The sequence below is a fragment of the Gasterosteus aculeatus genome, chromosome 12 (genome assembly GCF_964276395.1).
Source record: "Gasterosteus aculeatus chromosome 12, fGasAcu3.hap1.1, whole genome shotgun sequence".
NCBI classification, from domain to species: Eukaryota; Metazoa; Chordata; class Actinopteri; order Perciformes; family Gasterosteidae; genus Gasterosteus; species Gasterosteus aculeatus.
This window is the reverse complement of record NC_135700.1, coordinates 7049351-7077260: the sequence shown is the minus strand read 5'-3', so window position 1 is coordinate 7077260 and position 27910 is coordinate 7049351. Positions and strand designations below refer to the sequence as shown.

Genomic DNA, 27910 nt, shown 5'->3' with positions numbered 1-27910 from the left:
CGTGTTGTCCTATCATGTAAATCCGGATACAAAGCTTTCCTTATGTTATAGCTGAAAGGGACAGCCACCTATAACAATCTTTTCATTTATTACGAGCCTATCCAATTGTTAATTATTTGAAATGGTATAGAACATGATATTTTGAAAGTATATTAGTCAATATACAAGTGAATTTAAACCAAGTTCCCAATCCAACCAAATTTAGACTGGGAAATAGAGACATAGCTGTCGGTTTTATTGCGAAGGTTTCGCCGGAAGTTTGAGTTTTTATCGACGCCGTCTTGACGCTGTTCACACAGGCAGGGGATTCGCTGTCAAGAGGGTGGATGCCCAGAGATGGTAAGCGATGTGGGGATTAACTTAACGTGTATTGACATTTCTTTCGTGTTTTGCGGGAGCTTTTTGGTTTTGTTTTGGTTGCGGCGGTGTTGACTGCCGTTGACCTTTATGATTTGTACCATTTGGCCGCTTACGTTGGCTGTTGCCTTCCACCAGCGCTCACAATCGTGTCGCAGAGAGCTAGCAGGTTAGCTAACCTTAGCTCGCTTAGCTTTGTGGCTAGCCTGCGAATAACCGAGGAAACCGATGCATCCTTTATCGGACTTACCTCACTTACACACAATTCAATGTTCATTTCTGTTTTAAATCCCACCCCCCTTAAAGAGTGCAATATATGTTTTGACCGAGGGCTGCAAATACATGTGACGTTTTGTTATTCCGCATCTAACGTTACATACATGTATTTTGGTAAATCTAATTCCATGTCTGCTAATGAAGCGCATCCGCCTCGGCTAGCGAAGGAGGAGCGATTGGCGGAGTCGGTTGTTTTCTGTTTTCATTGCCACTCGATCGCATCCGTCGGCGATGCTGCAGCTTTGATTCCCGTCTCGACCAGGGGTCACCGCGGCGATGCAGGTGAGGCTGGTCGAGCCGGTCAACGAGCCTCGGCGCCAGCGGCGACCCGGTTTAATCAAGCGGCGTGTCCGATAACGGACTCGCGCGTCCTCTGCTGCAACCGCATACCGCACAATGAGGAATGCAGGTTAACGTCAGACAAGCGGACGACAAGGGCGTGATTTGCAGCTCGTATGGCGACGTAGCGTGTGTGTGTGTGTGTGTGTGTGTGGTGGCCGTGGCTCCAGGAGAAGTGACCTAGCTTGCTAGCCAACGAGCGTCCATACGCTTCTATGTGGCCGGTGGGCGAGTGTCAAAGCCGCGGGTGCAGCAGAACCGGGCTGCCGCCTACCGGGGGGTCGCCCGTCTTTGTGCGTTGCGACGGTTTTCGTGTCAGTCGCTTTACCGACCGTGTGTTGTGTTGACGCACGGGAGCCTTTTCCGGCGACCGGGCATTTAGGGCGTTGAGAAAGAGGCCGTATTTACAGCTGCGACATAGTGTTCCCACGACACGGGCCGTGCCGGCCGGAGAGTTTCGGCGAAACCGGCAAAGTGCGCTCGCGGGGATTCCGCCGCACCTTCCTGCTAAATAGTGATCGGGGGTTTAAAGCGTCCCCCCCCCCCTGCGGGAGCAGCCGACCTGTCTGCAAAGCCGGTGCGCCGTAAAGTAACGGAGGTGTGCGTCAACGTGTCGTTGTCCCACGTCTGTGGAGGTCTCCTACCTGTAAAGGTTCCGGGGTTTGGGGGGACGGAGGGAGGTCGAGGGAGACATCTAGCTGTTTCTGCAGCTTCGCTCCTGATCACCGTCAGTATTTAAGCGTTTCCCCCTCTTGGATGTCCGAAGGAAACATTATCCATGTTTTATAATCAACAAATCTCTTTGCGATTGAAATTGGAATCTGAAATCCAGCTTCTGTTGTCATCAAATCAACCGTATTTACTTGGGAATATATGAACATAAATGGGGGTTTCAGTTTTGGGAATTGCCTGATGGCCCTAATATTTGTTTTCCAACGTGGTTTTAGTGATGTATTTGTTTATTCCACCCTGCACAGCACATTTTTAACACTGATGATAAATATGACAATCTGAACCATGACTCATTTAAAGTGTTTTGAGTTGTTTTCAGATTTATGATCCTATCGAGGTCAATGATGATGAAAAGAATTTGACTGACATTAGCCTCTTCAAAAAATGTGTAATTTCAGACTTTGACAAAGGCAATCATGTTACCTTCCCTTTTGAGTTTTGCGGCTGGTGCAGTTTTTATGGAAGCAACCTTGAATCAAGGTGCTGATTCTATGTCACCATAGATCGACGTGCTTCGCTCTGCAGAGTCCCCCTGTGCGTGTTTTCAACTCTTTCAGTAGCTCATTCAGACGGCGTGACTGAACGATAGGTCAGTTTGTGAACCGCTACAAAGGTTCCACTTATTTTTTTAAATCTTTTTTTCTTGACATCACTTGTCAACGTGCGATTGTGTGCCGGGGTGAGAAGAGCCACCTTTTGCTTCTTCCAAGCCGGATGCATGTGTGAGGAAGTCAACATACAGTCACAAGATCACTGTTTGCGCTTCGCCTCGGGTGGAGCACAGTCCTCGCTTGTGCTCTTCTGACACCGTCTCCACAGAGCTGAATGCTGTTTCCTTCAACAAAGGAGCTTTCTGACGTTTCTCTTGCTGCACAGTTTCAGTTACGGGTGAGTGGTACGGAGGAGTTTCTGCTGGGGCGATGGGTGAGGTGACCCATACTGGCGTCAGGGCGGAATAATGACTTTTCTGTTTCTGTTCTATTTCATGTGTTCGTCTCCGGTCGCTTGTGGTTTTTAATCTGAGTTTAGATATCTTGATGGAGCGTCCTCCCTTAAGACGATATCAAAGGAGCAACAGGTGTAAAGCGCAGGAAGCTAAATGTTACCTCTGGTGGATAGCTTCCACTAAGCTCCCCCATACAGGAATATTCATAGTTATTTATGGCTTGGTTATACTTACATAAGCATATGTCAGGAATATTTCAACATCTTGGTTCACTTTAGTGACTCGGAGAACAAGTCCTTTTATATCGTACCATAAACGGGTTATACTTCTATGGAATGTTTCAATGCTTTGACGGGGCGGTTTTTATTTTATTGGAGTGATCGTAAGGCCTCGCCGTCGTCCCCCCGTGGCCATAGAGTTGAAAGCAGCGGCAGGTTTATGCCAGGTTCCCTCGTCGCGTCCCATCGTCGAGAGCGACGGCTTGTTTGAGTTTGTATTGTGTGACAGGATTTCCATTTGGATGCACAAAGCTAACAGCGCTATTTGCACTGGTGGGCGTCGGGGCGGCGGAGGTCCGTTTCTTCTGGCACAGGGGACGTTTGAGCGCTGCGTCTATTCTCGCCCGCTGCCGCTTCATCTGCTGCTTGCTCAGCCCAGCTCTTTTTTTTTTCTCGCACACTTGAACCAACGAGTCCATTTCCGTGGATTACTTGAAGGCGATGTTAGTCCTCGAGCAAAGCGCAGCAGCTAGTGGATTGTCGAATCGGCGGACACACTTTTAGCATGGGCACCCCCTCGTCCCCATGGAAACCAATTTTTGACTTATTCTGTGGTCAGCTATTTGCCCCTCAGGCAAATGTTCCCAGTGAGATGCATGATCGCTCCCGCAAGGTGATGAGAAAATAAAACAAGAATCTGGGCTCTCCAGTAATGTGATACAGGTCTTTATTAATCCCTGTTGGACATATTTTTCTAGTGGTTTTCCACGATGACGTTGGAAACCAAACCGTGAGTAATAGAACGGATAGAGATGCGATGTGTTGTTCAAGGGCACCTCAGCAGTGGCCTAAACCAGCGTCCCCCGTTCAAATGGTTTAATCTATTAAATTCTCTTTGTAGTCATGGATACCTTTTTGTGCCCGAGCGTTGCTTGTTTTGGCTTTTTGTGTGAGCCAGGCCTGACTTTCAGGCTTCTGTGGCACCTCCATATCCCGTCTCATTGTGCCTAAATTGGAAGAGTGTTTTCTCACTCTTGTCCTGGCTAAAAATACGGCGCCCTGGTGGCTGGCATGCTGCACAAGCTGCAACCTCAGTATGTAGCCGACTCGATATAGGCTGAGGGCAGCGTTTTCATCCCCACAGGTTGCCCCCAGTCTCTCGTGAATGGAGCGCAGCCTTTCATCGCAGGTCTCGCTCGTTGAGACCCAGCGATGGGCTCGCTGAACGCACGCTATTGTACGCCGCTATTCTGAAAGCAAATTATTTTAGCCGTGAGTCAAAACAGTGAAAGGGATGCATTCTTTGTGTAAAACGCTCTGGTTAGGTTAAACGTTGGCTCTCTCAGGCCCGTGTTGGGGTGTATGCTTGCTATGCGACGGGCCTGTTGGCCCCTCAAGTATGTTCTTTGGTAGACGGGTTCGTCTGCTTTTGTTATTGGCGCCATAAGCTGCTTATGACCGTACAGGTGAGCCCTACATCATGCAGCTGTACCAGCCTCCTGGCTGATACGAGTATCGGGTTTTGTCCCAAGTTACTCAACAGTGGTTTTCTGCGGTTTCACTACCGCTTTACAAAGTTCACCTAAAAGTTCAATGTAACTGTTTGCTCTTTCACAGGAAACTGTATATAACTTGTCAGGATATTTGAGTATTAAAGAAAAATGTATCTTTAGTTCCGAAGCCTCAGAACAAAATTAGCCCCAACATGGGATCAACACCAAACTTTACCCTCAAACCACAGAAAACCTTCGGCTGCCTACAAAATAATTCCAGGAGACACTGATGGCTCAAAATCTATTCCTGCAGTTAATATTAAGCCACAGCCATGGCCTTTTTTTATTTTTCTCTCACAAAGTGCAGATGCAGCTGCACGTGCAAGTGTGTGTGTGTGTGTGTGTGTGTGTGTCTTTTCTCTGCGTGCTGGTATGAGGAGACCACGGCCTGCTACAATACTCCCCTTGTGTTCTGCGGGCAAGAGGAGCCTCGCTCGGCTCCTGTCACACAGTTGCTCACAGCACTTGTCCCGTCATTCGGACCGACCCCCGGGAACCGTCTGCTGATCAGCTCTCGGGTTCCGCTGTAGCTTATCTGCTCCGTGGAAAGTCCTCAAGTCAAGCTTCCTTTTCACATCGCTCCAAACTCAATTTGTTCCTTTTTTGAAATATATTTTTTCGTACACACCAAACACAATATTCTAAAGGGGCTGCTTAGAAATGTGGCTTTGCTTTTTGCCTGACCTGCTTCTTTGTGTTCGTTTGAACCCTCATTAAGAGCGTTCTTGGGGAAATGCATTCCTCTGCCTCATTGGCAACAGATGTAGGGGAGAGCATATTTTCTTCTTCTCCCAGCCAAACCTTTTGGAGTTTCTAAAAACAGTGCGGAGTGGACCGTAGGGCAGCTGTTTGGCCCGTGCAGGCTGAAATAGACCCCTTGAGAGTTGATGTCGGGCCTGCGGCCCGAGCGTCAGAGGGCCCGCTTTTGCCTCACGGTGGAAGATGGATAAGTAGCTGTCAGTGTGTTTAACAGCTGCCCCAAACTATTAAAGTACCTACTTGGGATTTGAACATTTGCAGCAATATGGCTGAAGTTTCAAAAGTTATTGCAAGGAAGGTGCCTTTGAGCACCGGCCACTTCTACCTGTGTGCGGCTGCTCGGGGGCCAAGAGCCGACAGTTGTTGATTTAGAGTTCCTGAAATAAAAACAAGATAAAACATCTTTGGTCTTGCGGCCACTGAAAATGCCCTCTTTACATTTTTGCCCGGGGAGCAATTAGGGGTTAGGTGTCTTGCTCAGGGACACTTCGACTTGAGACATGGGGCAGCCGGGACTCGAACCACCAACCTTGCGGTTACAACGCGCCCCCCACCGAGCAGTGTGTTTAATTTGACGTTCCTGTCCCTGGCGTCAGGGCGCTCGCTCCAGGAAACCTTAACCCCCGTCCTGCTGAAGCAGAGCAGCTGACATGTACAGTGAGTGGAAGTAGAGCTAACATTAGCAGCCGCCGCTGGAGGAGGGACGTTAAAGCGTGCTGGTACTACTCCAGTAGCATCCGGGGGGGGCGGGGGGGGGGCTCTCCTATCACATGTGTTTGTTTGGGTGCAACTTTGATACAGCGCGCCCTGCAACAGGAAGCTGGCAGCCCACCGAGGCGCAGCGAGAAGCCAGCGGGCCTGATTAATATTGATCCCGTGTCCGCCGCGCCTCTTGGGACGACCTCCACGTCCAAGATAATGTTGTGGCTAAGAAGGAAGTGCCGACCACTAACACACTCTACTAACATATCCTGTATCTGCCTGGAGCAACCACCAACAAAGCAAATACCCCCCCCCCGAAAAAAAAAAGAATCTGGCTTCGTTGTAATCTGGCTCTGTTGTTCAGGCTGAATGGATCGTGACTCACTGCACTTAATCAGTTCCTGCTTTTGTGTGTGGAGCAGAAATCTACATCAAACCAAAAGTTTTCCCTCTGAGAAAAGTCAAAATCCACAAGACCATTTGAAGCCATGAGATGGTTTGAATCCAGCGACGTCAAATTGTGTCTTTATAATTTCCCCGCTAACCAAAACACAAAAGCTACTTACTCAACCTTTTGGTCTTGCTGATTTCAATTAGTTTGAATTGTTTCAGGCTGTGAGTCTGTTCAATATATTTGTCAATGCATTAAACTGCATATTCTAAAATAGGTGGTTTAATAAATGTGCAAAAATGACACAGACACAATATGATATCCCATGAATTAAACGCACTGAATGCAAGTTTGGATCCCTGTGGTTGGCTCTGCAGTCTTCTTCCAAACAACTTGACTGGCATTGTTTTGGTCCCACAGTCTTTCTGTGCTCTTCCTTGTTAATTGTCCCGGCAGTATGAAAGTGTGAGAAGTAGAGTGGCGTTCCTCAGGCCAGCTCCACTCAGGTTTCCTGTTTACCTCGCAGGAGCACATATCCTATTATCTGTGTCAACCAGCAGACAGTGTGGGGCACCGGGCAGGTTCTCGCTGTGCCTGTAATCCCTGGGATTTAGAGGACTGCACCGTTGCACTAGTTCAGCTGCCCTCCCAAACGGCCACCGATTACCCAGTAGGCACAGCAGCAGACCTCGAGGGTAAAATGGGCACAGTGACGAGCGCAGCGTCGCACCCAAAGACGAACATTGATCAACTGTCGGAAAACGCTAAATATGCCAAACGTGCAGCTCTGGGAGCAGAATAGATCTGGTCCGATGGATGCATTCTTAGCAAATATTTTAAAGCGTACCAATATAAGCAGACAGCAGTGTACGAATGCAACCTGTTAACAGCTCCTACTGACACTCCGGGGCTCCCTGTCGTGCCCTGGAATGTGTAAAAAAAATTTACTTGCAGAAAAAGAATTGCGGCAGTGCCCATGAGCCTCAGAGCGACTGATACGGCCCGAGCGTGTAACGTAAGGGTTAAATAAAACGGGAAGCACATCCCTGCTGTCCCTACACTAGTAGGTCACTAGTTTCCATCGGCGCCGTCTCTGCACAGTCAGGGGCAGATAAGGGCGGTTCTAGCGTCGGGCGCCCCCCTCTCTGTTGGTGAAAGGAAGTGAGGTTCGGCGGTCGGTGCCGCGTCGTGGGAGCCGCGGGTGTTGGGCCACAAGGGTCAGGCGGGGATGAGGATTTCTCCCTCACTCAGCCGCTGGCGCGGCATGGCGCTCCCTGATAACGGTCTGCTGCGTAGGGAGGAGCTTTGCACCGCGCAGATTAGTCCGCCGTGTTGATGTTTGGTGTCTCATCGGCAGCGCGTCTGGTAGCCAACTGCCACAGGAACCGGTTCAGTGCTTCTATCTTTTCTTTGGAAAATACACCTACTGGCCCACAGTGAACGCCGAATCTTCATATATTTCCTGTGGCCGAATAGAAAATGAATGAAAAATTGACAAATATATTTGAGGCTTTTATAGGTAGTTTTTTAAATTTTTTTAAATCAAGTTTCTGTCAGCTGTGTTGACAAAAGTTTTTTTTACTGTTTACTTTGCATGCTACAGGAGTTTTTTCTGACATTATGCTGCCTTTGACTGAGAGAACTCGTAGGAAGAGACGTGAGCAGATTATAATGAAGCGAAAAGGCCGAATGGCAAAATGCACTTGACATAATTGAATGAGAGTATTGTGATTCCTACTAAGCTCCACAGGCCCCGCAGTGTCTTCTGACAATGGCTTCTAGCATGAATCTCTCTCTGCAGCTGTGATCTGCCTAACCAGACACTGCCACCGATTCTTTTCAGAGACGCTCTCCGAGGACCAGCGTTAGTAATCGTCTAGAAATGTCCAACTTTAAACCACAGCTCTTTACAAAACAGTGATATAATATTACCACCAAGTTTCAAGACTGAATGTCATCCGTTTCCAACCGAAGCAGGAAAGCGACTGTTTGAGTTAATACTTCCCAAAAATACAATGAACGTCGTCATCATTACTCTGGGTTCAATGTCATCAGTGTCTTGATCTTAAACTGAACACAACTACCACAAACTGTCATTGTGTAGCTCATTTTACAACTTCAGTTTGATCAGGTAATTTTTTTATACTACAATATTCATTTATTACTTTTTAGTGTAGCTCTGTGTCTTGTGGGTCAAGTTGTGAGTAGTAAATGGCATCCACCTGGTTTTTGGGTGTAACAATAACACAGTTGGAATGGAGCTCATCCTTCCTCTTTGACGTCACATTAACCCTTCCTTCTGTGTCTCTCTGCCCTTTCCTTCCTTAGGAAATGACCTAGAGGCCTTACAGATACATTTGTGCTTTTGTCGCTCTGATCTGCATCCGCGGAGAGCAGCGAGATCTGGAAGCACACTTGTTTCCCCGGTGAGTAATATCTACCTCAGCCAGTGTTGTTGGGTTGGGGGGAAGGAAGCTGCTGGAGACTTCAGACGGAGCTGTCAGCAGACCCCTCGCTCGCCGCCCGCAGAGTCCTGCTTAGCGAAGAGGCTGTGAGACGGACTGGATCAGTGTACAAGAAGCCACATCCTCCCATTCCAGCATTTACTTGTTATTGAAAAAACATTATTATTATTAGTTATTTTCCCACATGCTGTTGACCAGTGTCTGAATTTCCTAACCATCAGTGCAGGGCGATAAAAGTTTATATATGTATGCATGCATATGTGTATATACTCTATATACTGTATAAAGAAGGATTTTATTTACCACATCATGTGGAAGGAAAGTTGAAAAATTGACTGCAGTGTCCCTATAAGTAAATTACGCACTGTTTTTGACTTTTCCGCCCTCTTTGTGATCCTTTAGTCTGAAGCTGGAAACGGAGACTCTGAAGGTGTGACTGTGCTGCGTCTGAGCTGGACCTGACGTATCTGCAGCAGGGCTGCATGTAGGCATTTCACTTAGCCTGCCAGTCTTTTTGACGCCTTCCCATCTCTGACCTCGCCCAATTCTGTGCTGCCTCTCTGCAAGGCGCACTGAGATGAGCCTCTGGCAGGTGGAGGCGGAGTAACTTTGAACAGTTTCAGGTCCTCGTTTTTGTAAAAGAGGACACTTTTGCGGGTTGGAAACAAAAAAAACCGTAAAAACAGCGGCTCCCGGTGCTGTTGCACCACATATGTATTGTTGTAGTGCGCTGGAAAGTAAAATGGACTACAAGCGTCGCTTTTTGCTCGGCGGGTCCAAGCAGAAAGTGCAACAGCACCAGCAGTACCAGATGCCTGAGTTGAGCCGGACCCTGAGCGCCTCCCTGGCCTCCTCTTGCTCGGCCTCTGTGCCCATGGGCACCGGGGTGGGCATGCCCGGCAGCTGCCACGCACCACCCTCCGGCGCCGCCACCACCGCCGTCGCAGACATCCAGCAAGGCATCTCCAAGTATTTGGACGCCCTCAACGTGTTCTGCCGGGCCAGCGCCTTCCTCACAGACCTGTTCAGCAGTGTGTTCAGGAACTCTCACTATTCCAAAGCAGCTATGCAACTGAAGGACGTGCAGGAACACGTCATGGAGGCGGCCAGCAGGCTGACTGCAGCAATAAAGCCTGAAATCGCCAAGATGCTGATGGAGCTGAGCGCCGGGGCCGCCAACTTCAAAGACCAGAACGACTTCAGCCTGCAGGATGTCGAGGTGGGTGATCACACTGGACCTCGTTGATGTCATTCTAAGTGACATCAACGATCGTTGACTTAAGTAAAGTGACTCTGTTCAATGGTTCAAGTCCATTGTCTCCGCCGCCGGAGTGAATTAATTAAGCGGCACAACCGTAGCCCGTGCAAGTTGAGCAGCAAATACGTTTTCATATTCCATTATCCGTGAGTGGTCGTCCAGCGGTGGTGCTCAGGTGTCAGGAGGCCCTGTGAATCAGTGTTTCCTGGCTCAAATAAGCTTGTCATACCCAGTGTTAAGCCTGTGTCAGCATCTGAAGGTGAAGTGTGAAAATCACTGAGGATGTGAGAAGAAAAGTCCTCGTTTGTCACAGCGAACTCCCCGCCGCCTTTCCACAGCACTGAATCTGCTGACGTGGAGAAGGTGAGACGTCGTAGCTGAGGTGTTATTTATTTAATTTTGTGAGGATATGGAGACAGATGCACTGAATAACCAAAAGGCTCAGCTGTGATCTGGATATATATTTCTTTTCCTGCCTCAAATTCCGTTTCTCTCCCTTTTCTCTGTCAGTTTGTTTTTGTTTAATTTGCCTTTTGTGGCAACTGATTAATCAAGAGTGTTTTATCTTTCTCACACACACACACACACACACACACACCTCTGTCCCCCCGTTAATTACAGACTAATCTGCTCTTGTTGCCGTTTACACATGATCTGGGTCTGTATCTGCTCTGTTACATCTTGCATAAATACATTTGCTCAACTGAGTTAATCTTGATCATTATTAAGGAGAGCAGACCTTTATCGCCGAGGGAACTAGAAGGCCTTAACGATAATGGCAGGGTAGTAATCCTTCAGTTGCTACAGAATTCCTGCCTAAATCTAGGCATGTGTCAAACGCACTTTAAACCCCGGTCAGGAGACTCATGAGGCCAGGTTGGAAGATTCGGGTTGATGAAGTCAGAAGTCTTGACATTGGTTCATTTCAGGTCACGCCATCAGTCTGAAATCTGCACCTGCAAAAGATTCTGACAGAATGATTTAAAAAAAAAAAAAAAAAAGAGAAGACATGCTGTTTTACGGCGGTTGCTTTTGAGAAAGCATTATCGCGAATTAATGAGACAATCTCTCATGTGGCTCCATCAGTATCAAGTAGCTGTATTTTCAGCTGTACGCCACACCCCAGCCTGAACGCCATCCGTCCTCATGATCTGCATCATGCATCTGCTCATTTATCTTCCTTTTAATGAACCGGTGTGAGCCCGCGCAGCTCGCCCCTCATCCTCAACCGTTTACTTTTAGCAGCAGAGACGTTTCCAACCAATCGAGTGGCATCACAATGTGACTTGAGTTTCCGGGATAATCTAATTAATTAATGACTAATAGGAGAGAGTCTCAAAAGCACAGATACAAATTCACAGATGACAACTAGGCCTCTTTGCTGCATATTATACATAAAACTATTTCACTCCACAGGAGATTTGTTCAATAAGTATTACCATTTACATGTGTCACCTGAACCAAGGCTACACACACATTTTAACATCAAACTTCTCCTTCTTTGGCATGAAATCTTAACCATAATCTCACCTCAAAGTTGCTTGATTGCTTCTATTCAGACCTCTCGATTTCACTCACCTCGTGACATTCCAAATAGTTTTCCACAAGCATTTTTTTTATTCCTTTCACATGTTGATCTTTGCATTTCCCACTTGAGTTGTAAAAGCAATTTAAGACTCAAGACAAAGAACAAATCCCGCAGGATATCTGATCCGGTGTCACCTGTGACGACGCGTCAACGTTCTGCAACGGGAGTTATGTGTGTTTCCGTAATCTGCGTCAGCAGGAGGCGGGTTCATGGCCGTGACCAGCGGAGGGGCTGCAGGAGCTCAGTGGATGTGACTGAGCCCAAAACAGGAAACCCCTTTTCCACCGCAGTCAGTAAACCTGTCTCTCTGTGGTCTCGGTCAAGCACAAATGAATATTAGAGGAAGCCCAAGTCTGTAAAAGTTTAAACCTCACGGATTGGCCGCCACACCGGCCGTCCTGCCCCGGGCATGAAGGGTACGTTTGTTAAAGCAGAGAAGGAAACGTTTTCAAACTTTCCAGTGGGCTTCTTGAGTTGGTTGGTTGTGTTAACCTCTGAGAAAACACGGCAGGTACACAATAATATCATAGTGAAATTGGATGAGCCATGTGAACAACAATGAGGTTAAATCGCACAGTGTTTGCGTTCGGCTGCGTCTACAGTTTTTGACAAGTGAAGAGTAAAATAAGGTGGCGGAGGAATCAAAAATAGAATTTGGAAAACTGTTGGTTGAAGCTATGAAACTTGTGTTCACGCTCACCTGTGGTTGCATCCGACACTGAATCTGAATCTCCGCGGTTTGTTTGAGCTTATGGCTAAATATCGGCACTATTCGCTTTTGTTCTGGTAGAGGTTATTCATGTGTACGTACAGATTAAACTGCTCACCTATCTTATCAGAATATGTGCAGCGTCTTCATCCAGTTCTTCACAATGTGGCGCATCTGTGCCTGTAAACGGGCTTTTCTTTTGTCTGCGTGAGTCGAGGAATGCTGTTTGGCAGCTGGACGTATTATGAGGTCTTCAGAAAGGGCCAAATGCGTTTCGGTGTTCGGGGAGTTGTGGTATGCGACCCCCCCCCCCTCCAGCTCACATCTCCATCTCCTCTTTCTTTCTTTTACCCCCCCATCCCCCCTCCCTTTTTTTTCCTTTTTAACAAAGAGCCCCCAAAAGTTAAGGTCAGTGCAGACTGCAAAACAGACCGCCTCTTTTTTTTCCCCCCAAATCCGGCTCGGAGTGACTCCACTGCCAAATGTGCAGGAAAATGTCACGGTTTGTTTGGAGGCCGCTTGCCGCGCTTGTAAGTTGAAACCACAGAGCGAAGACCAGAGGCAGACAGCGAGGTCCCCACAGCCAGAGACACCTTCCAGCCAACCGCAGTGAACGCTGGGAAAACAAGGCCCTGCGCCGCAGCTGTTAAGAAGCGCTTTGCAGGATTACGTACATCTTGTGTGTTGTTCAAACACAAAGCTAGAGAGGAAAGGACTCAAAGCGTCAGCCAACACCAGTTATATTTTAACTTCTCGACGTGTCAACTAAAGACCGACGACACAAACGCCTGTTTCAAAAATTGCACATGTTGCTTTTTAAAGTGACTTCTCACGTGTGAACTTTAAATGAAATGTAGCCGCTGCTCACAGGTTGGTTCAACAATACAATACTTACCGACCGGGTTTGAAAGAACTAACCTCAGCAAAACTAGCTGAGGTTAAATCTAGAAATACTTTGAAGCACACATTGGAGAGAACCATTATATGGAAGTGATTAGCTGTAAGACATTCAGAGGTCATGACATTGTGACCTTTCCTCTGGATCTTTCCTTTTACACAAAGATTACCATTGCCATCAATCAACGAAGGTATGCTCCTTGTTTATTTCCACGTATCAGTGGAACAGCTTGACCATCTGGTTATTATAACAACATCCCACTCCCTTTCTCTCAGAGGTCTAGGTCTCAGGAACACCACGCTCCTGCATTCACTGCATTTTTATCGAACGTCTTCTCAGAAAATAGAAGTGTAAATGTTGATTGATTCACGATTCGCCTTGTTTGGGCCTAAAAGGGGCCCAACGTCTGCTTGGCTCGGCTCTACAGTTTCTTCTCATATTTTCCATGACTGTGTGCAGCGTAGCCGATCGCATGTGTTCTCCATTATCTCGTGCTGCAGCCATGGCCTTTATTTCTTTCCCCTCGCTTGTTGTTGACGACCTTTTAACGGTCATTGATCTCAATGTAAGCTTGGGCTCTGATCCGTAGGAAACTCTGCAGACGATAGAAGTTTGCTTTATTTGGCTCTATGTGTTGTGTCCCTGCATCATTATCATGCTGTGTGTCCGCGGTTGTTTGTCCGCTTGGCGTGCACACCAAATCCCCGTTGAGTTGTGATTCGTCGCGTCGGCGTCAACAGCGGGGGGCAGGAATTTCCCATCTTGTGCCCCCTGGATCTGAGCCTGTGTTTATCAGGCCTCCCAGGGTCCCCGCCGTGAGGGCGAAGCATCACATGGTCCTGACTCTACACACGCTACCGTGGGCCTGAGCTTCAGGGACAAAGACTTGCAGTTTACAAACGTTGTTTTCATTGCTTAGCAGCTCATCGCTAGTTGCGTCCATGTGGTTGGTGTCAGTTCCCCTCTGTGGTCCCGTCTAAAATCTCTCAAACTATTACCTGGTTTGCAATTTTGTACCGACATCCATTGTCTCTAGAGGACGGATCCTGCTGACATTGTGATCCACTTACGCTTGGTGTGCACAACCAGCAAGGTGACTCTTTTTTTTTTTTTTTAAATGTGTCTTACCGTATCTTACTTGTGGATTGATGGAAGTGTCATTTGGTCCGGACATTGGTGGTCTCAGGAGGACCTCTTAAAACGTAACCCCTTGGCCCCGTCTTTAGCGCAACGTTTATCTTTGTCCAATATGTGGTTTATTTAATATGTGTAAATTACATTAAGCAGCCTCAGCATCACGCTGTTATTTCAGTATTCCATTGTTTTGCCAAACCCCTTGTTTGCTAAAACAGTGAATAGACCGAACAGCCACATAATTCCATGAGTACAGCAACGTTGGTGATGATGATACACAACAAGTGGACAATAATGCACCTGTTTTGGGCCCGTTTCTGGTGTTTTGGATCCCTCAGAGTGCATTGTTCTAATGATACAATGACAATTAAACCAAATAAATAAGACAAGGGAGAGCGTTGGAAACAGTTGAGCATGTTATCCGAATAACCTCCTATAATAAGGCCACTGACTCCACAGCTCCGAGGACTGGTTATCTTATTCCAAAAAGGACGATGAATTCTTTTCTTTTGAAAACAATTGTTTAGCTTTTCAGGCATTTAAGCAGTTAAGTTTTGGTTTCTGTGCAGGAGAACGAGAGCGTCCTGTTGATCCTGTCTGCCAGCAGCATATTTCTGTCTTTACAACTCAGCCTCCCCCTTGAGATATTTTCAGCCGGTACCTGAAAAAGGAAACGCTGTGACCGCTGAGGACCGCGCGGTGTCCCGTTTCTCTTATTTTGTGAGCTGAACAACAAACCGCCTCTAAGCTTGAGATATTCTCTCCCCAAACAAAGGCACGCACACGTCGTGTGGAGTGATGTATGACGCCCTGAAACATGTGATGTTACTAAACGGGAGTAGACCTTTGCTTTCAGATGCAGACACATTGCACCGGCCAGATGTTTGGTGTCTGTTTTTAGCATACTCATCGTTGCCTGAAAGCTGCCCTGGCAAGAAGTTTTATTTAGGAAGGTGTTGTGGTAGCTGTGGTAAAGAGCATGGTGGACAAATGTTCTAGGACTAGGATTAGGTGGAGGCATCCCCCAGTCAGAGCTGGTACATGTGGGAGGGGGAAAAGGGACGTTTGGGGTCCCCTGCTGGCCCCCGCAACCCGACCCGGATAGGAGGTTGAAGATGAGACGAGATGCTGTTGGATAAACTAACATTTTGCGTTGATTGCCACAATCTTATTTTGAAAATGTGTTTTGTCATCGTTTTAAGGAGTAGCCTGAAGACGAGCTGCTGATATCGTTCATGTGATCTGGTGGTAAACACAAAATGTCAAACCTTTTAGTTTTATGAAAATGTACTGTTGTAAAAAGTAGTAATATGCTGCGCATGACTCCAAGGGAAAGGCCAAACTTAAACCACATTGTGTTAACATAAAGCAGTCTTTAATGTTTGTTCTTACACGTGTGCAGAACTAAGCATAAACGGCTGCACTTTTCCTGCCAAGCTCAATGTCCTCTGCTCGCAAGGCGTGGAAATAATAACAAGCTCCAAGTAGGGTTGGAGTGTTGTCTTCTTCTTGGTTTCGTAGACCGTGAGTCCCTTTGGTGGTTCTGCAAAGATACAGAATGTCGTAGCCGCGGGTTAATTGGCTGGTGAGGCAGCCAGTCATTATTTTGAGGAATTAGGACGCCGTATTGTGTTGGTGTTAACTAACCACACCGGTATGTAGACTCACACGTCAGTTTCTGAGCCTGCAGGCATTCTTCAACATTCTGACTTGGTTACGCCAGCATGTTAATGATGGATGCTGTGACCTTAAATCTCCCTCGTCCGTTTGCAGGTGCTGGGTCGGTGCTTCCTCACGGTGATGCAGGTCCATTTCCAGTTTCTGTCGCAGGCTCTGCAGAAGGTCCAGCCCGTGGCCCAGTCCTGCCTGGCCGAGGCTCTTGCCCAGGCCCAGGAGCGCTGCGCCAACGCCCGCTCCCAGAGCTCTGACCTCGGCTGCCTCACTGAGCTGGAGGAAGCCTCCCGCTCATGGAAAGGTGCAGCTCAGGTATGCAGCCACAGGGCGCCTCTTCGTTGGGGCCTTGGAGATACGGGGTTTGTCTTTTTGTGAGGTGAAACATTCCTGAGAAATGCGAGCCGTTAATGATTTCCAGGCTAAATTTACTTGATTTACAGTTTGTCTGTGACCCTGCTATGTTATGTTCTGAACCCTTCCACACAACCCAACCCATGTGAGAAAGGCTATTTTGTAACAGGACCCAACTAATCCTCAGCCTAATCACTCCCTCTGGCCCATTTTGAGCTTTGTTGTATAAAGTGAGGCAGAGAGGAGAATAGTGCGTTGATTGATCTGTTAAGCCCTGGCGTGCAGATTGTAAGCCCTGGAGGGGGCCGGGCCCGGATAGTCCCGAGTAGAATGTGCTGGTTGGGCGTTTCGGCAGAGAAGGGTGGCTGGGGCTCTTTTTCAGAAGCTGCACACATGCTTTTTATCATCCAGAAATGGGTAGCTCAATTATTTATGCGAGAAATTCCCAAAACATGTACCTTTTTCATTGTTCTTTCAAAAATGCTGGCCACCAGACTTTCGCAGCGCATCATCGTCAAGTACGTCTTGCATTTCTCTGTGAAATGGTGCTGCATTAGTGTACCGGCTTCCATTCTGCTCTCTGCTGTGCCCTCAGGCCATGGCGAGGCTGAGAGAGAGGGGCCGGGACGGCTGCCTGGCAGGCATCCAGGTTCAGCAGCTCTTCTGCTCCAACAACCCCACCATCCCTGACCACCAGCTGAAGGAGCTCAACATGAAGATAGACAATTCTTTACAGGTGCGTATGGGCCCAGAGACCAGAGCGGGAACGGCCGTTACTGTTGTTCTAGTGGTTTGTAGATTGATATTTTAAGAATAAAGTAGACATACGCTTCTGCTTTTATTTATTGTTTATGTATCTGGTGAAAGTATCATTTTGATTTAATAAACAGGGTGAAACTACATGGATTCATTAATAAAAAAGTGCATTAACATTACATTATTTGTATTATATATTCAATAGTGTTTTCTCTTAATCTCTAGGCATACAAAGCAGCACTAGAGAGCCTCGGCCACAGTGAGTACGCACTGAAGGCCGGCTTTCATCTTAACCCCAAAGCTGTGGAGGCCGCCTTGCAGGTGGGTTCACTCTCAGAAAGTCAGCAAAAATGCTGTTTGGAATTAGGGAAGGATACTTAAATTATGCAATGTAACATTTATTGCTTCTTAAAAATGTGACATCTGTGTGTGTGTAGAGCTGCTGCAGTGAGGCGGAGGCCCAGCAGGCGGGCAGGATGCAGACCACCTCCCAGCCCATCCAGTGCGAGCTGCCCACCATCCCTGTCCAGATCGGCTCACATTTCCTCAAAGGAGTGTCCTTCAACGAGTCAGCGGCTGAAAACCTCAAACTGAAAACGGTAAAGTTTCCATAGCAGTTAAAAAAAGAAGTCTTCCTTGCTCCCAAAAGCATTACTGTGATTAAAGAAATTACCTCAGCAGATTTGTGATGTAGCCCCCCCCTTTTTTTTTTTTTTTTTTTTTAGTAACATCATTACACAGTGATGGCGTACTGCTTTGCTGATGGCCCAGTGTGTTTTGTCTCCTCAGCACACCATGCTGCAGCTCATTAAGGAGGCGCTGGGCCAGAACGGAGTGACCCCCAGAGACGATTCTCCCGTCACTGAGGTCCTCAACCAAGTCTGCCCGTCCAGCTGGAGAGGAGCCTGCAAGACCGCGGTCCAGCTGCTGTTTGCCCAGGCTGGTCTGGTGAGTAGAGATGGAAAACAACTCTGGTCACCTTAATTGTTCCTTAATTATTCCGTAAATGGATCCCAACACCTTGTAAAGTAGCAGTGGGCAAACAGTAATTGTCTTTTCATCTTCTCGTCTCGCAAAAGAGCAGTTTTGTGTTGAAGTAAGTCGTACTTAAATAACCATCTGTGAAGAAAGATCCCTATTGGATCCTCACTTAGTATTTTGCTCGATCACAAGAGTGTAGCTGTTACTATACGGTGACTCAAACAGGCCTGTTGTACTTGGTGCGTCCGCGGGTTTTGGCCGCCTGCATCTCATTGTTTGTCGGAGTGGTAATGGAGATGAGGAGACCTGTCTGCTTGCTCGGAGGCAGCAGCGAAGTGTAAACAAACACCAGAGACACACAAAGAGAAGAAACATTCCTGCAGCATCTGGGTGAATCTGGATGGGCTCCCCCGGGCCGGTTTGCAAACTGAGTCCTCCCCCTCCTGAAGGAAAGGCGTGTCCCGGGGAGGGAGGGTCAGTAGCAGGACTCCCCTCCGAGTAACACCCGTGTGTTTATGCTGCGGTATTTATTTCCTCTGTGTGGTCTGCCCTGTTTTCGTGTGCCGGGCTGAGGGAGTGGCCCATCCAGCCCCGTCAGCCCCGTGCTAACTGGAAAACAAACCCCGCGTGGTGGATGAGGGTTTTGCATTATTTCTTTATCTGATCCTGCAGCCACTAAGCACAAAGTAGTTCACACAGCACCGTAAAAGGACACACCCGCTCGCACATAGGCCCCTTTTCCCATTTCAAGACGGACCGCTGCACCGTTTGTTCCACTTTGCCGTTCTGTATGAAAGGTGACCGAGATGCAGCACAGAGCTGAGTCAACTGTGTGAAGGGCACAGCCGGCCAAAGTGTAACGGGTGTGGCGTTTTGATGAGCTATGCTGCTGACCTTCGGCCCTGTGAATGGCAGCGAGTTGAGGCGGGGACCGGGAGCAGAAGCACCTCAGCGCCGCTCCCCCAGCATTCCTGCTTGGGATGCAAGTTGCTGGCGAGCAGCATCTCGCTGTCCATGCACATTCTCGTCGTAGTCATACCTCCCCACACTTGGTCTTTCTCCTCCGTGTTTTCTCCTTTTACAGTCACAGTAATAATAAGAATGACCGTATATATCTGCTGTTGTTTCTGGCAGCTTTATTCACTAGCGACTCCCTTTTTCCTACTAGTCATTGAGCCAAACGCAGTAGCTGACCTCCTCTGTTTGTCTGCATGCTTCCTCCTCCCTCTTGCCCCCAATGACCGTGTCATTTTGTGTTGGGCATGGCTGACACACTGTTTGTGTGTGTCTGTGTGTGTGTGTGTGTACACTCGGCCCTCTCACTCGGCCGGGGTTTCCAAGGATACACCTGCTTTTTTTCAAAACAGAAGGTTGACTTCCTGCAATACAGGAAATGGACCCCTCCCTCTTTGCGACCCAGCTTAGTAGCTATCGAGGAGCCACTTTGTCGTTACTGGGAGACTAAAGACATGGGCCCTGTTCCTCGTACGTGGTTCAACTAAGTTGATCAAATGTCCGATTATCCAGCTCAAATTACCGAGATGATTGACATCCGGTGATCTCGGTTCCTTGAAGGTGGATCGGCGCTCAAATAGTCTCGTTAGTTTGAACCAGATGTCAATCATCAGGATAATCGTCTTACGTCAGAAGGCGGAAGAGTCGATCGCCGAAACCAGGATTTTTTAACAGCCGTATAATTGCAAATAAACTTTTGAGCGGCTTTTTTCTCCGCTGACGAGCAGGAGGTGATCATGAACACACCCTCTCATGTGTACAGACTGTAAAGACCATTGAGGCGAATTTGCGATATAAAATTAAATTAATCATATAATTAATTAATATAATTAATAATGATCTCAACTCTTTCAGAGTATGTATATGAAAACAAGCCCAAAGAATCTAATTGATACAAATGAATAGGATTTATGTACTGTATCAGGTTATGTACCCTAAAAAATGTGGAACATTCAGAAGTTTATTAAGCGACAAATAAACCAACAGAACTTTACCAAGAGCACGACATGCAGCGGCTTTCCAGATGTTCTCTGCATCGCAACACCGTACAGACAGGGAGTCCGTGGGACAGTATGTAAGACAGTCTGCGGGACAGTGGAGGTTCGGCTGCAGCGTTTGGTGTTCATCATGCAACGTAAAGTGAAAATCTTGTAAATAAATGATTCCTTGTCCTCAGCATCTCGCGCTCGTACAGGACGTCGTCGCGGCTAAACAGGTCTTTGTGATCTCTGAGTCTCTCCCTATTCAACGTTAATCTAACTGATATCGCTCCTTCATCAATGAGGAGGTGAGCTGCCTTTTTTTTCCCGGGGGAGTGATGAACTAATCCAGCAGCTCAAATGAACATGCGCCGGAGCAGGTTCAAGTTTTTCGATGTGTTGCTATGGTGATTTAGACAAACCTGCTTCGTGGAACCAAAAAGCCTGATCTACGTCCTCTCATCCTGAAAATTATCCGGCTAACTCAGTTAGCCACGTACGCGGAACAGGGCCCAGATCTGTCCCTCTGCTTGGTGGAAAATGTGTGATGCTCCAATAGTTTTAGTTGTTTTTATTATTAGTCGGCACACAGTATTGCTTGCACAAGCAGGACTCACAACAAGGTTACAGATGCCAATGAATAAAGCTTTTCTATCAGGAGATGCTGATGCTGGTGCGTTTTGTGTGTGTGTGTGTGTGTATGTGCCAACAGGTTGTTGTTGATACTGCTCAGATTGAGAACAAGGAGGCCTATGCTCCCCAGATCACTCTTGACGGTTCCAAAGTGGTGGTGCAGGTTCCCTCTACATGGTAAGTTCATTAAACCACTTACTGTGAAACTCCTTTGTGTGGACCTTTCTTCCAAATAATCAGCTCATTCTAAATGTATGAACACAAATTGTGTTTTGATGCAGGTACAGTTGCATCACGAGGTAGTTGATGAGACGTAGCAAAGTGAACTGACAAGTTACATATGTAAAGCATATGCATGCAGACAGAGATGGGAGGTGAGCGCGAACACTGCCAAGATCTACAGAGGAATGGAGAATGTTTGATAAGCTGGACTTAATACGCAGAGTACACAACCCTTTTTGTAATACCTGTGTCAACACATTGGGATTAACCCTACTTCAGCAGTATATCATTAGGCTGCTGTACTGTGGAATTGTCCCGTCTTTAAGCAGAAGATTTGAATGTGGACTCCTTGGTTCACTGGCCAGCATGAATACAATAAACCAGTCTGCAAGCTGAAAGAGGCTCTTTTCTTGTTTATGAATGTCAAGTTTTCATCTTTTTAGCAAATGCACCTGGGCTTTTGTATGACATCGTGTGGATTTTTAGTTCCTGTCTCATCATGTTGTGTGTGTGTGTGTGTGTGTGTGTGTGTGTGTGTGTGTGTACACACATGTTCAGGTGTCTGAAGGAGGACCCAGCCACTATGTCCTTGCTCCAGCGGAGCTTAGATCCGGAGAAGACACTCGGCCTGGTGGACGTGCTGTACACTGCAGTGTTTGACATCAACAAGTGGAAGGAGAGAAAGTGAGTCAACGTTAGGTGCTGTAATTACAAATGACCTGTTCGATTACCAACGTGTAGCTTTACCATGTGGATTTCTGTTCAAGTGAAATCTCAACAGATGATACGGATTAGGGGGATTCCCCTCTTAACCTGTTTGGTTCAGTTAAAAGGAGACCTGGTGCCCGGTTGCATATCTCATATTACTGTAGTGCTTTTAATACTGAATAACAAAGTACTTGTTTTTCCTCTTCCCTCCAAAAGAGAACAAGCCCTGCCCACGATTCAGATGCAGCTGCAGCGGGAAATCCCTGATTATGGCGGCCGGGCCGACCTGCCTCCAGGCGCCGGCTCAAAGACCTCCAGCGGTTTGCCCAAAACAATATCCAAGCTGACTTCCAAGTTCGCAAAGAAGGTCTCATCCAGCTCCAATAGCGGGGGCAGCTACTCCATCCCGAGCACCCCGTCTCGCAGCAGGCTGTCAACCGGTAGCTCCGAGGAGAAGACCAAGAGCCTGGGCCACAGTGACGGGAGGCTACAGAGCCTCCTGCAGATGAGCAGCCTGTCCGACTCCTCCCCGCAAAGCCAGCTGGCCAACGGTTTAGTGTCCGACGACCAGGGGATGAACTTGCCAACTGACCAGGAGATGCAGGACGTCATCGACTTTCTCTCAGGATTCAACATGGGGAAATCCCAGCAGGCCTCGCCTCTGGTCAAAAGGAGGAACTCTGTGGCGTCTGCGAACCCCGCTGAGCTGAAGCCGCCGAGTGGGCCGCCGCCAACTTCCCAATCTGTCTCACACAGCGCCCTGCAGCCCCAAGCTCAGACCCTGTCCCAGCCTCCGTCATCAGTGCAGAAACAGCAGCCTCAACCACAGCCACCTCCGCAGCAGCAGCAACAACAACAACAACAGCAGCAGCAGCCTGCTCCTCCACCTCAACAGCCCTCCCCCCAGGCCCTGCAGTACTACCAGCACCTCCTGCAGCCCATCAGTCAGCAGCAGCCTCCTCCTCAACTTCCTCCTCAGCAGACCCCACCGCAGGTCCTGTCACAGCAAAGAGTGGCAAGCAAGTGGCTTGTCAGCTCCGGGCAACAGTCCGCACCGCAAGGTCCCCCAGCAGGGCTGTCCCCCCTGGGCCCAATCGGTCAGTGGGGCTCTCCTGGACTGCCGGATCTGAGCTCAGATCTGTACAGTCTGGGCCTGGTCAGCACCTACATGGACAGTGTCATGTCAGAGATGCTGGGTCAGAAGCCACAGGGGCCCCGTAACAACACTTGGCCCAACAGGGACCAGAGTGAAGGAGGTTTTGGAGTCCTGGGAGACACGCTGCCCTTTGACCCTGCAGGTGAGGTCCCTTTTTCTATGCCAATCTACCTTTTCAGGCCCAAATCGGAGTGTTTATTTGTATCTATTTCAACTGCTGGATGAAGAAGAAGCAAAAATCAGGAAAGCAGAAAGATGAAATCATTAAAAGTCAGTTTTAATAACTATGTTATTGTGTGTATTTCTCAGTGAAAGGTGCAGAAAACTTAAACATAGTCAGTAAATTAAGAAATATTTAAAGCCTTCCAGCACTATATTATAACATTTTGGCCCGTCACCTCTCTGCAAATAGAAGTGTTGGTCTCAACCTTCCATGCTTCTCATGTCAGCAGTGTGAGGGGAGGCAGCTGACAAAGTATCTTCATTATTTAAAAATAAATAACCAGAGAAGCAGCGCAGCAATGTCCTTTATGGCTTATTTACTTATTTCTGCAGTAATCCAAGAGACTACGGTTCACAACGCGGTCTGATGCGTTACCCCGAGTGTCCAGACTATCTAGTTGAAACCGTTAAGATCGCTGAAGTTTTGTATGCATATCAATTCAAAATGCATTTGTCTGCAGGCAACAGATGACTACAGATTATTATCGTAGACAAAAAGCAAAATAATTCTATTAAGGGAAAGCAGTGAAATGAAGACGACATTGAGGGGAAATAATCAATTTACACAAGTTTGTCAAGTCCAGGCCGTGTGGAAATACCGTTTGTTTATTTTGGCTTCATTCAGTGCACTAAGTACGGCAGACATCTTGTAAAAAGGTATGTTCACTCACTACGCAGCAACTGTCATGTGGCAAATGAGAAGTAATATATTTGATTCTATTTAAATAGTATCTTGTAACAATTCCCCAGATCACAGACCACGTTGGACCCTGATTTGAGTAACATAATCAATGTTGGTCAGATAGTGTGAGCAGCTGTTTTCCACTACAAGTTGACCATTAACGCGGAGTTTAGCCCGTGTCAGTTGCTATTTCTTACAGTGCAGCAGACTCTTTTGACTGCCACCGAGGCCCATTGTGCACAGTTGACTTACGGCTATTGTGATTTTCTGCTACGGTCGACAGTCTGGCTAATCGGAATGAGCTCCGGGCAGCGAAAAAGGAAAGCCTCATAGCTGTGTTTATCCTTTCCATACGCAGTCGGCTCCGACCCGGAGTTTGCGCGCTACGTCGCCGGCGTCAGCCAGGCCATGCAGCAGAAACGGCAGGTGCAGCACATCCGTCGCCCTAGCAACACACGCAGCAACTGGCCAATGCCTGAAGAGCAGCACAGGACCTGGTCCCACCCAGAGTACTACAGTGAGGGGTAGGTATCCGCACTCGTCTAATCACTGATTCAATGCTTTACAGAGCAACAACAACAAATGTTCAGTGTAGATTTAAAGCCAGATCGGATTTAGTCAAAGTGACTTTGCCCAAAGACGCCGATGAGAATGTTTAACTGGACCGCCGACGCGATTCGGCAACTACTGTTTCGGTGGGGTCTGGCTTCGAAATGGTTAAGCTGATCAATTTAAAGGCAAGACCTTTGATGACCCAAAGACTTGGTCTATATGACTCCTCCCCTTGCGTGCTATACCCAGACGCCACGTCTCGCCTTTGACTAACAGAGGTAAACGTGTCGGACAGAATTCTCCTGTTGGATGCTAAATGTGTGAAAGGGCAACGTGGGAGCAGTCTGAACATTGTCCGGAGGTCATGTCAGTAAATAGCATCAGACATAGCAGTGCCCAGTGGGGGATGTGTGCAGCAATCTTACTTTTACAAATCTGACGTCAAAATACGATAAACAAGCGGGACACGGAGACTTGAACCGATGTTTACACATTTGTTTTTGGCTGCAGTGTTAGTTATTTAAAGCGTAGTTTCATCAAGTGCACAAAGGTCTTGAGCAATGTCCTGATTAAAGTATTGATGTGGCAGACATCATCACTATGTGAGGCATTTACCATGTTGCGGTGTTAGCAGCAGCCTGATTAGATATTCATCTCAGTAAGTAGGAAGATTTAATCAGGGAGCCAATACTGCAGTGGCATCCTGCTCGTCAACCCAATGCATGAGTGATGCAGTTATGAAAATGATTTCCACTTCAATACAGTGAGGAACGAGAGCTGCTGTAGAACCTGCTTTATGATATGTAGCGACGGGGTGATGTCTCCCAACCCTACAAATCACCAAGATGCAAAGACGTCCCAATTTCTGTCTAATCGAGGAGTGAAGACATCGAGAAATACATCTGAACTGTTGCATGCCTTCTGATAGCACATTGTTGGCGGTAACACCTCGCCTGGTTTTGTCCTCAGTGAGGCCGTGAACAGCAGCTGGACAGCGAATCAGGGGGACTCGGCCAGCTCCAGCGATGAGACGTCTTCAGCCAACGGTGACAGCCTGTTCTCCATGTTTTCGGGTCCGGATCTTGTAGCAGCGGTTAAACAAAGGAGGTAAATCCCCAACTCATCATCATCATCATCATCCCCGGAATTAGTTCTGTCTTGTCAGTTTTGATAAATATGACACAATGGGGTGAACTGAATTTTCTTGGGTTGATATTTCACTTCTATAAAAAAAAAAAATTAAATGACTTGCAGCTCCAACAAATACTGTGTAGCACGTGAGGCTCAGTCTGAATGTCTGTTCTCAGAAAACACAGCTGTGGCGAGCCGGAGGTGTGCACCCTGCCCTCACCACCACTCCATCACATCATCGATGATAACCAGGTAAAGTGTGAGCCCCCCCCCCCAATGTGTGTGGAGCGCCAGTGGTCCAGTTTGCAAACTACTCACAGGAAAACGCATTTTTTAATATATGTTTTTCTGTAGAGGGAACATCAGAAATAGTTGTACATTCGAAAGCACCAGTGAGACAGCAAATGTGGATAACTGTTTTAACAAACTCCGATGGATTGATAAAACCTTGTTGATTGCTTGTGATCAGTAATCAACCTTCTGATCTTTGCTGATTGCCGTGTGCTGCAATCAACAGGACAGCAAGACTAAAACCTGGCCTCCCAAAGCGCCGTGGCAGCACTCCACCCACCACAACACCATGCCCAATCCCAGCTCTTCCTTGTACCAGATGAACATCCCTCCATCCTCTCAGTGGAGCGACTCCATGCAGATGCTGCAGTCTCCCGTGTGGTCCACTGCCAGCGACTGCTCCCCCTCTGCCGGCATCTCCTCTGGTTTTCCTTTCACCCAGCAGCAGCAACAACAACAACAACAACAACAACAGCAGCAGCAGCAACACAAACCCATGACCAAGGGCTTTAAATCGTTCCCCCTTAAACATGAGCACAGGCCCTCCTACCTTCACCAGTACTGATGAGTCTAGTCTACCGAGTCGGCGGCGAAGTGCCACCGAGGGGCGTGTAGCTGTCAGATCAGCCACTGAGTGGGCCAAGCTGCAGCCATTTACAGTCCACACCCAGTGAATTGGAAGATTTCAAAGCCTTAGAGGCAAGTATACACACTGGCGCAACATTTTTGTATCTATATTTTTCCATGTCAAACATCCCCATTTGGAAGAAAAAAAAGCAGACGTATTTTGAAGTTTTTCAAACTGCCGTGTTTTAACTGCGACAGGTGCATGCGTCACGCTGGCAGCAGTTAGTCTAGTGGTCGTCTCCTCAGACGAGAACCGGGGACGCGCACGGCCGCCTCCCACTTGCTTCTGCAGCTAAACGCGTGTGTGTGAGTGTGAGTGAGTGGAGTACAAGGGCGAAATGCTCTCATTGTGCCCATAATAAACATACTGTGTCTACATAGCTGTGACTGCCAAATCTCACCCAGGATGAATCAGAGTACAGCTACCATCTACTGTTTCATAGCTTGTAAAATACTGAAGTTGAAATATAAATATTTAGTTCTTTTTATTAAGAGGCTTTGAGCAGGCTCAGCATAAATATAGTAAGTCACTGCAAAGGTGTAATTTGAGAGAAATACACTACTTTTTCAACAACTGACCAGAGTTCTGAATTATAGCAGTAACTATGTGCCATGTTGGTATCGATAGCACTTGCAGAATATTCCCACCAAAGCGTTGTTCAGAAGATGAATGGTGCAGAAGAGATAAGAGGTCATGTGAGACTATTGATAGACGGTGAAGTTACACACCCCATTGAAAGAATTCGGGAACGTCTTCACATCCAGAAGCGCAATCATTTCCTCCTCTCTGATTGGCAGTTGTTTGCTCCAGATTGACACTAACTCCCGTAAACCTTTTTTTGTTTTGTTTAATAATACAATATTTTTCTTGTACAATTGACAGTATTAATCTTATTTTTGTATTTTCTTACATGTTATACCATTACTGTATGTTAGTATTCTACTAGGCATATTACATAAAACATTATTTTCCACCTCCCAATATGTGAAAAAGCACATTTCTTTCCTACAGAGCCGAACGACACCATCTAAAGGTTACCAAATATGCCATGCTAAACACTAAAACATTGTGTGATCAGGGTGTTTTCGAGCCCTTGTTTCTTCGGTTTCTATGGCAATGGGCTGTATTTAAAAGCTCAGAATGTTATCTTTTTGTGATGTTTGCGGATGCCAATGTTGCCTGTATTTATGAAATGACACCACGTTTTCAGAAAACTAACATACTTAACATGTTTACAGAGAATTGTTTGCTGTATATACATATAAATATATATCTTTTTATAGTTAATGTGCTTTGCACAATCAAGGTATAGGGTTTGTTGCTTTTTGTCTGTGTTATCTCCCTAACTGTTGCAGCCTTTTTTAAAGACATCATTACAGACCGTGGACTGTAACTGTTTCTTCTCGGCTGTGTCAAATGGTTTACTAGTGGCTTCTTTAAAATAAAAAAATAACACGTTGCCCTGATAGAAGATATGAAGGGGGACTGCTTGGCTTATGTTGCTTATTGTTCTCTTGAGCTGGCAACTGAAACTTTCCAAGTGTACCAGCAATGCAAAAAACGAATAAAAATAACTAGCAATTTGAAATGCTGTTGTATTTTTG

The 27910-nt window shown here is 47.1% G+C and overlaps 1 protein-coding gene across 5 annotated transcripts; it reads left to right on the top strand.

The window, feature by feature from the left end:
* Positions 1-189: 189 nt before the first annotated feature.
* On the top strand, positions 190-27894 carry garre1 (granule associated Rac and RHOG effector 1). Of its 5 annotated transcripts, none has more exons than XR_013451492.1 (15): positions 190-339; positions 8602-8699; positions 9141-9957; positions 16099-16311; positions 16946-17086; positions 17332-17427; positions 17544-17705; positions 17896-18054; positions 20794-20891; positions 21495-21620; positions 21861-22942; positions 24063-24232; positions 25230-25363; positions 25564-25639; positions 25905-27894. XR_013451492.1 is itself a non-coding variant. In XM_040168012.2 (15 exons), exons 3-15 carry the CDS (start codon positions 9451-9453, stop codon positions 26241-26243), a joined length of 3303 nt encoding a protein of 1100 aa, XP_040023946.2. In that variant the 5' UTR covers positions 190-339; positions 8602-8699; positions 9141-9450; the 3' UTR covers positions 26244-27894. The 5 variants fall into 5 exon arrangements, 4 of the variants coding, with proteins under 4 accessions (XP_040023946.2, XP_077941036.1, XP_077941035.1 ...); XM_040168012.2 differs by having other exon boundaries at positions 24063-24228; positions 25226-25363; XM_078084910.1 differs by lacking the exon at positions 190-339 and adding an exon at positions 794-915 and having other exon boundaries at positions 24063-24228; positions 25226-25363.
* Positions 27895-27910: the final 16 nt, after the last annotated feature.

Excerpts from the sequence above, each read along its gene's own strand:
- garre1 (XM_040168012.2), top strand. The coding sequence starts at position 9,451 with ATGTATTGTTGTAGTGCGCTGGAAAGTAAAATGGACTACAAGCGTCGC. Across the intron at positions 17,087-17,331 it reads AGATAGACAATTCTTTACAG|GCATACAAAGCAGCACTAGA; the intron begins GTGCGTATGGGC and ends CTTAATCTCTAG. Across the intron at positions 17,428-17,543 it reads CTGTGGAGGCCGCCTTGCAG|AGCTGCTGCAGTGAGGCGGA; the intron begins GTGGGTTCACTC and ends GTGTGTGTGTAG.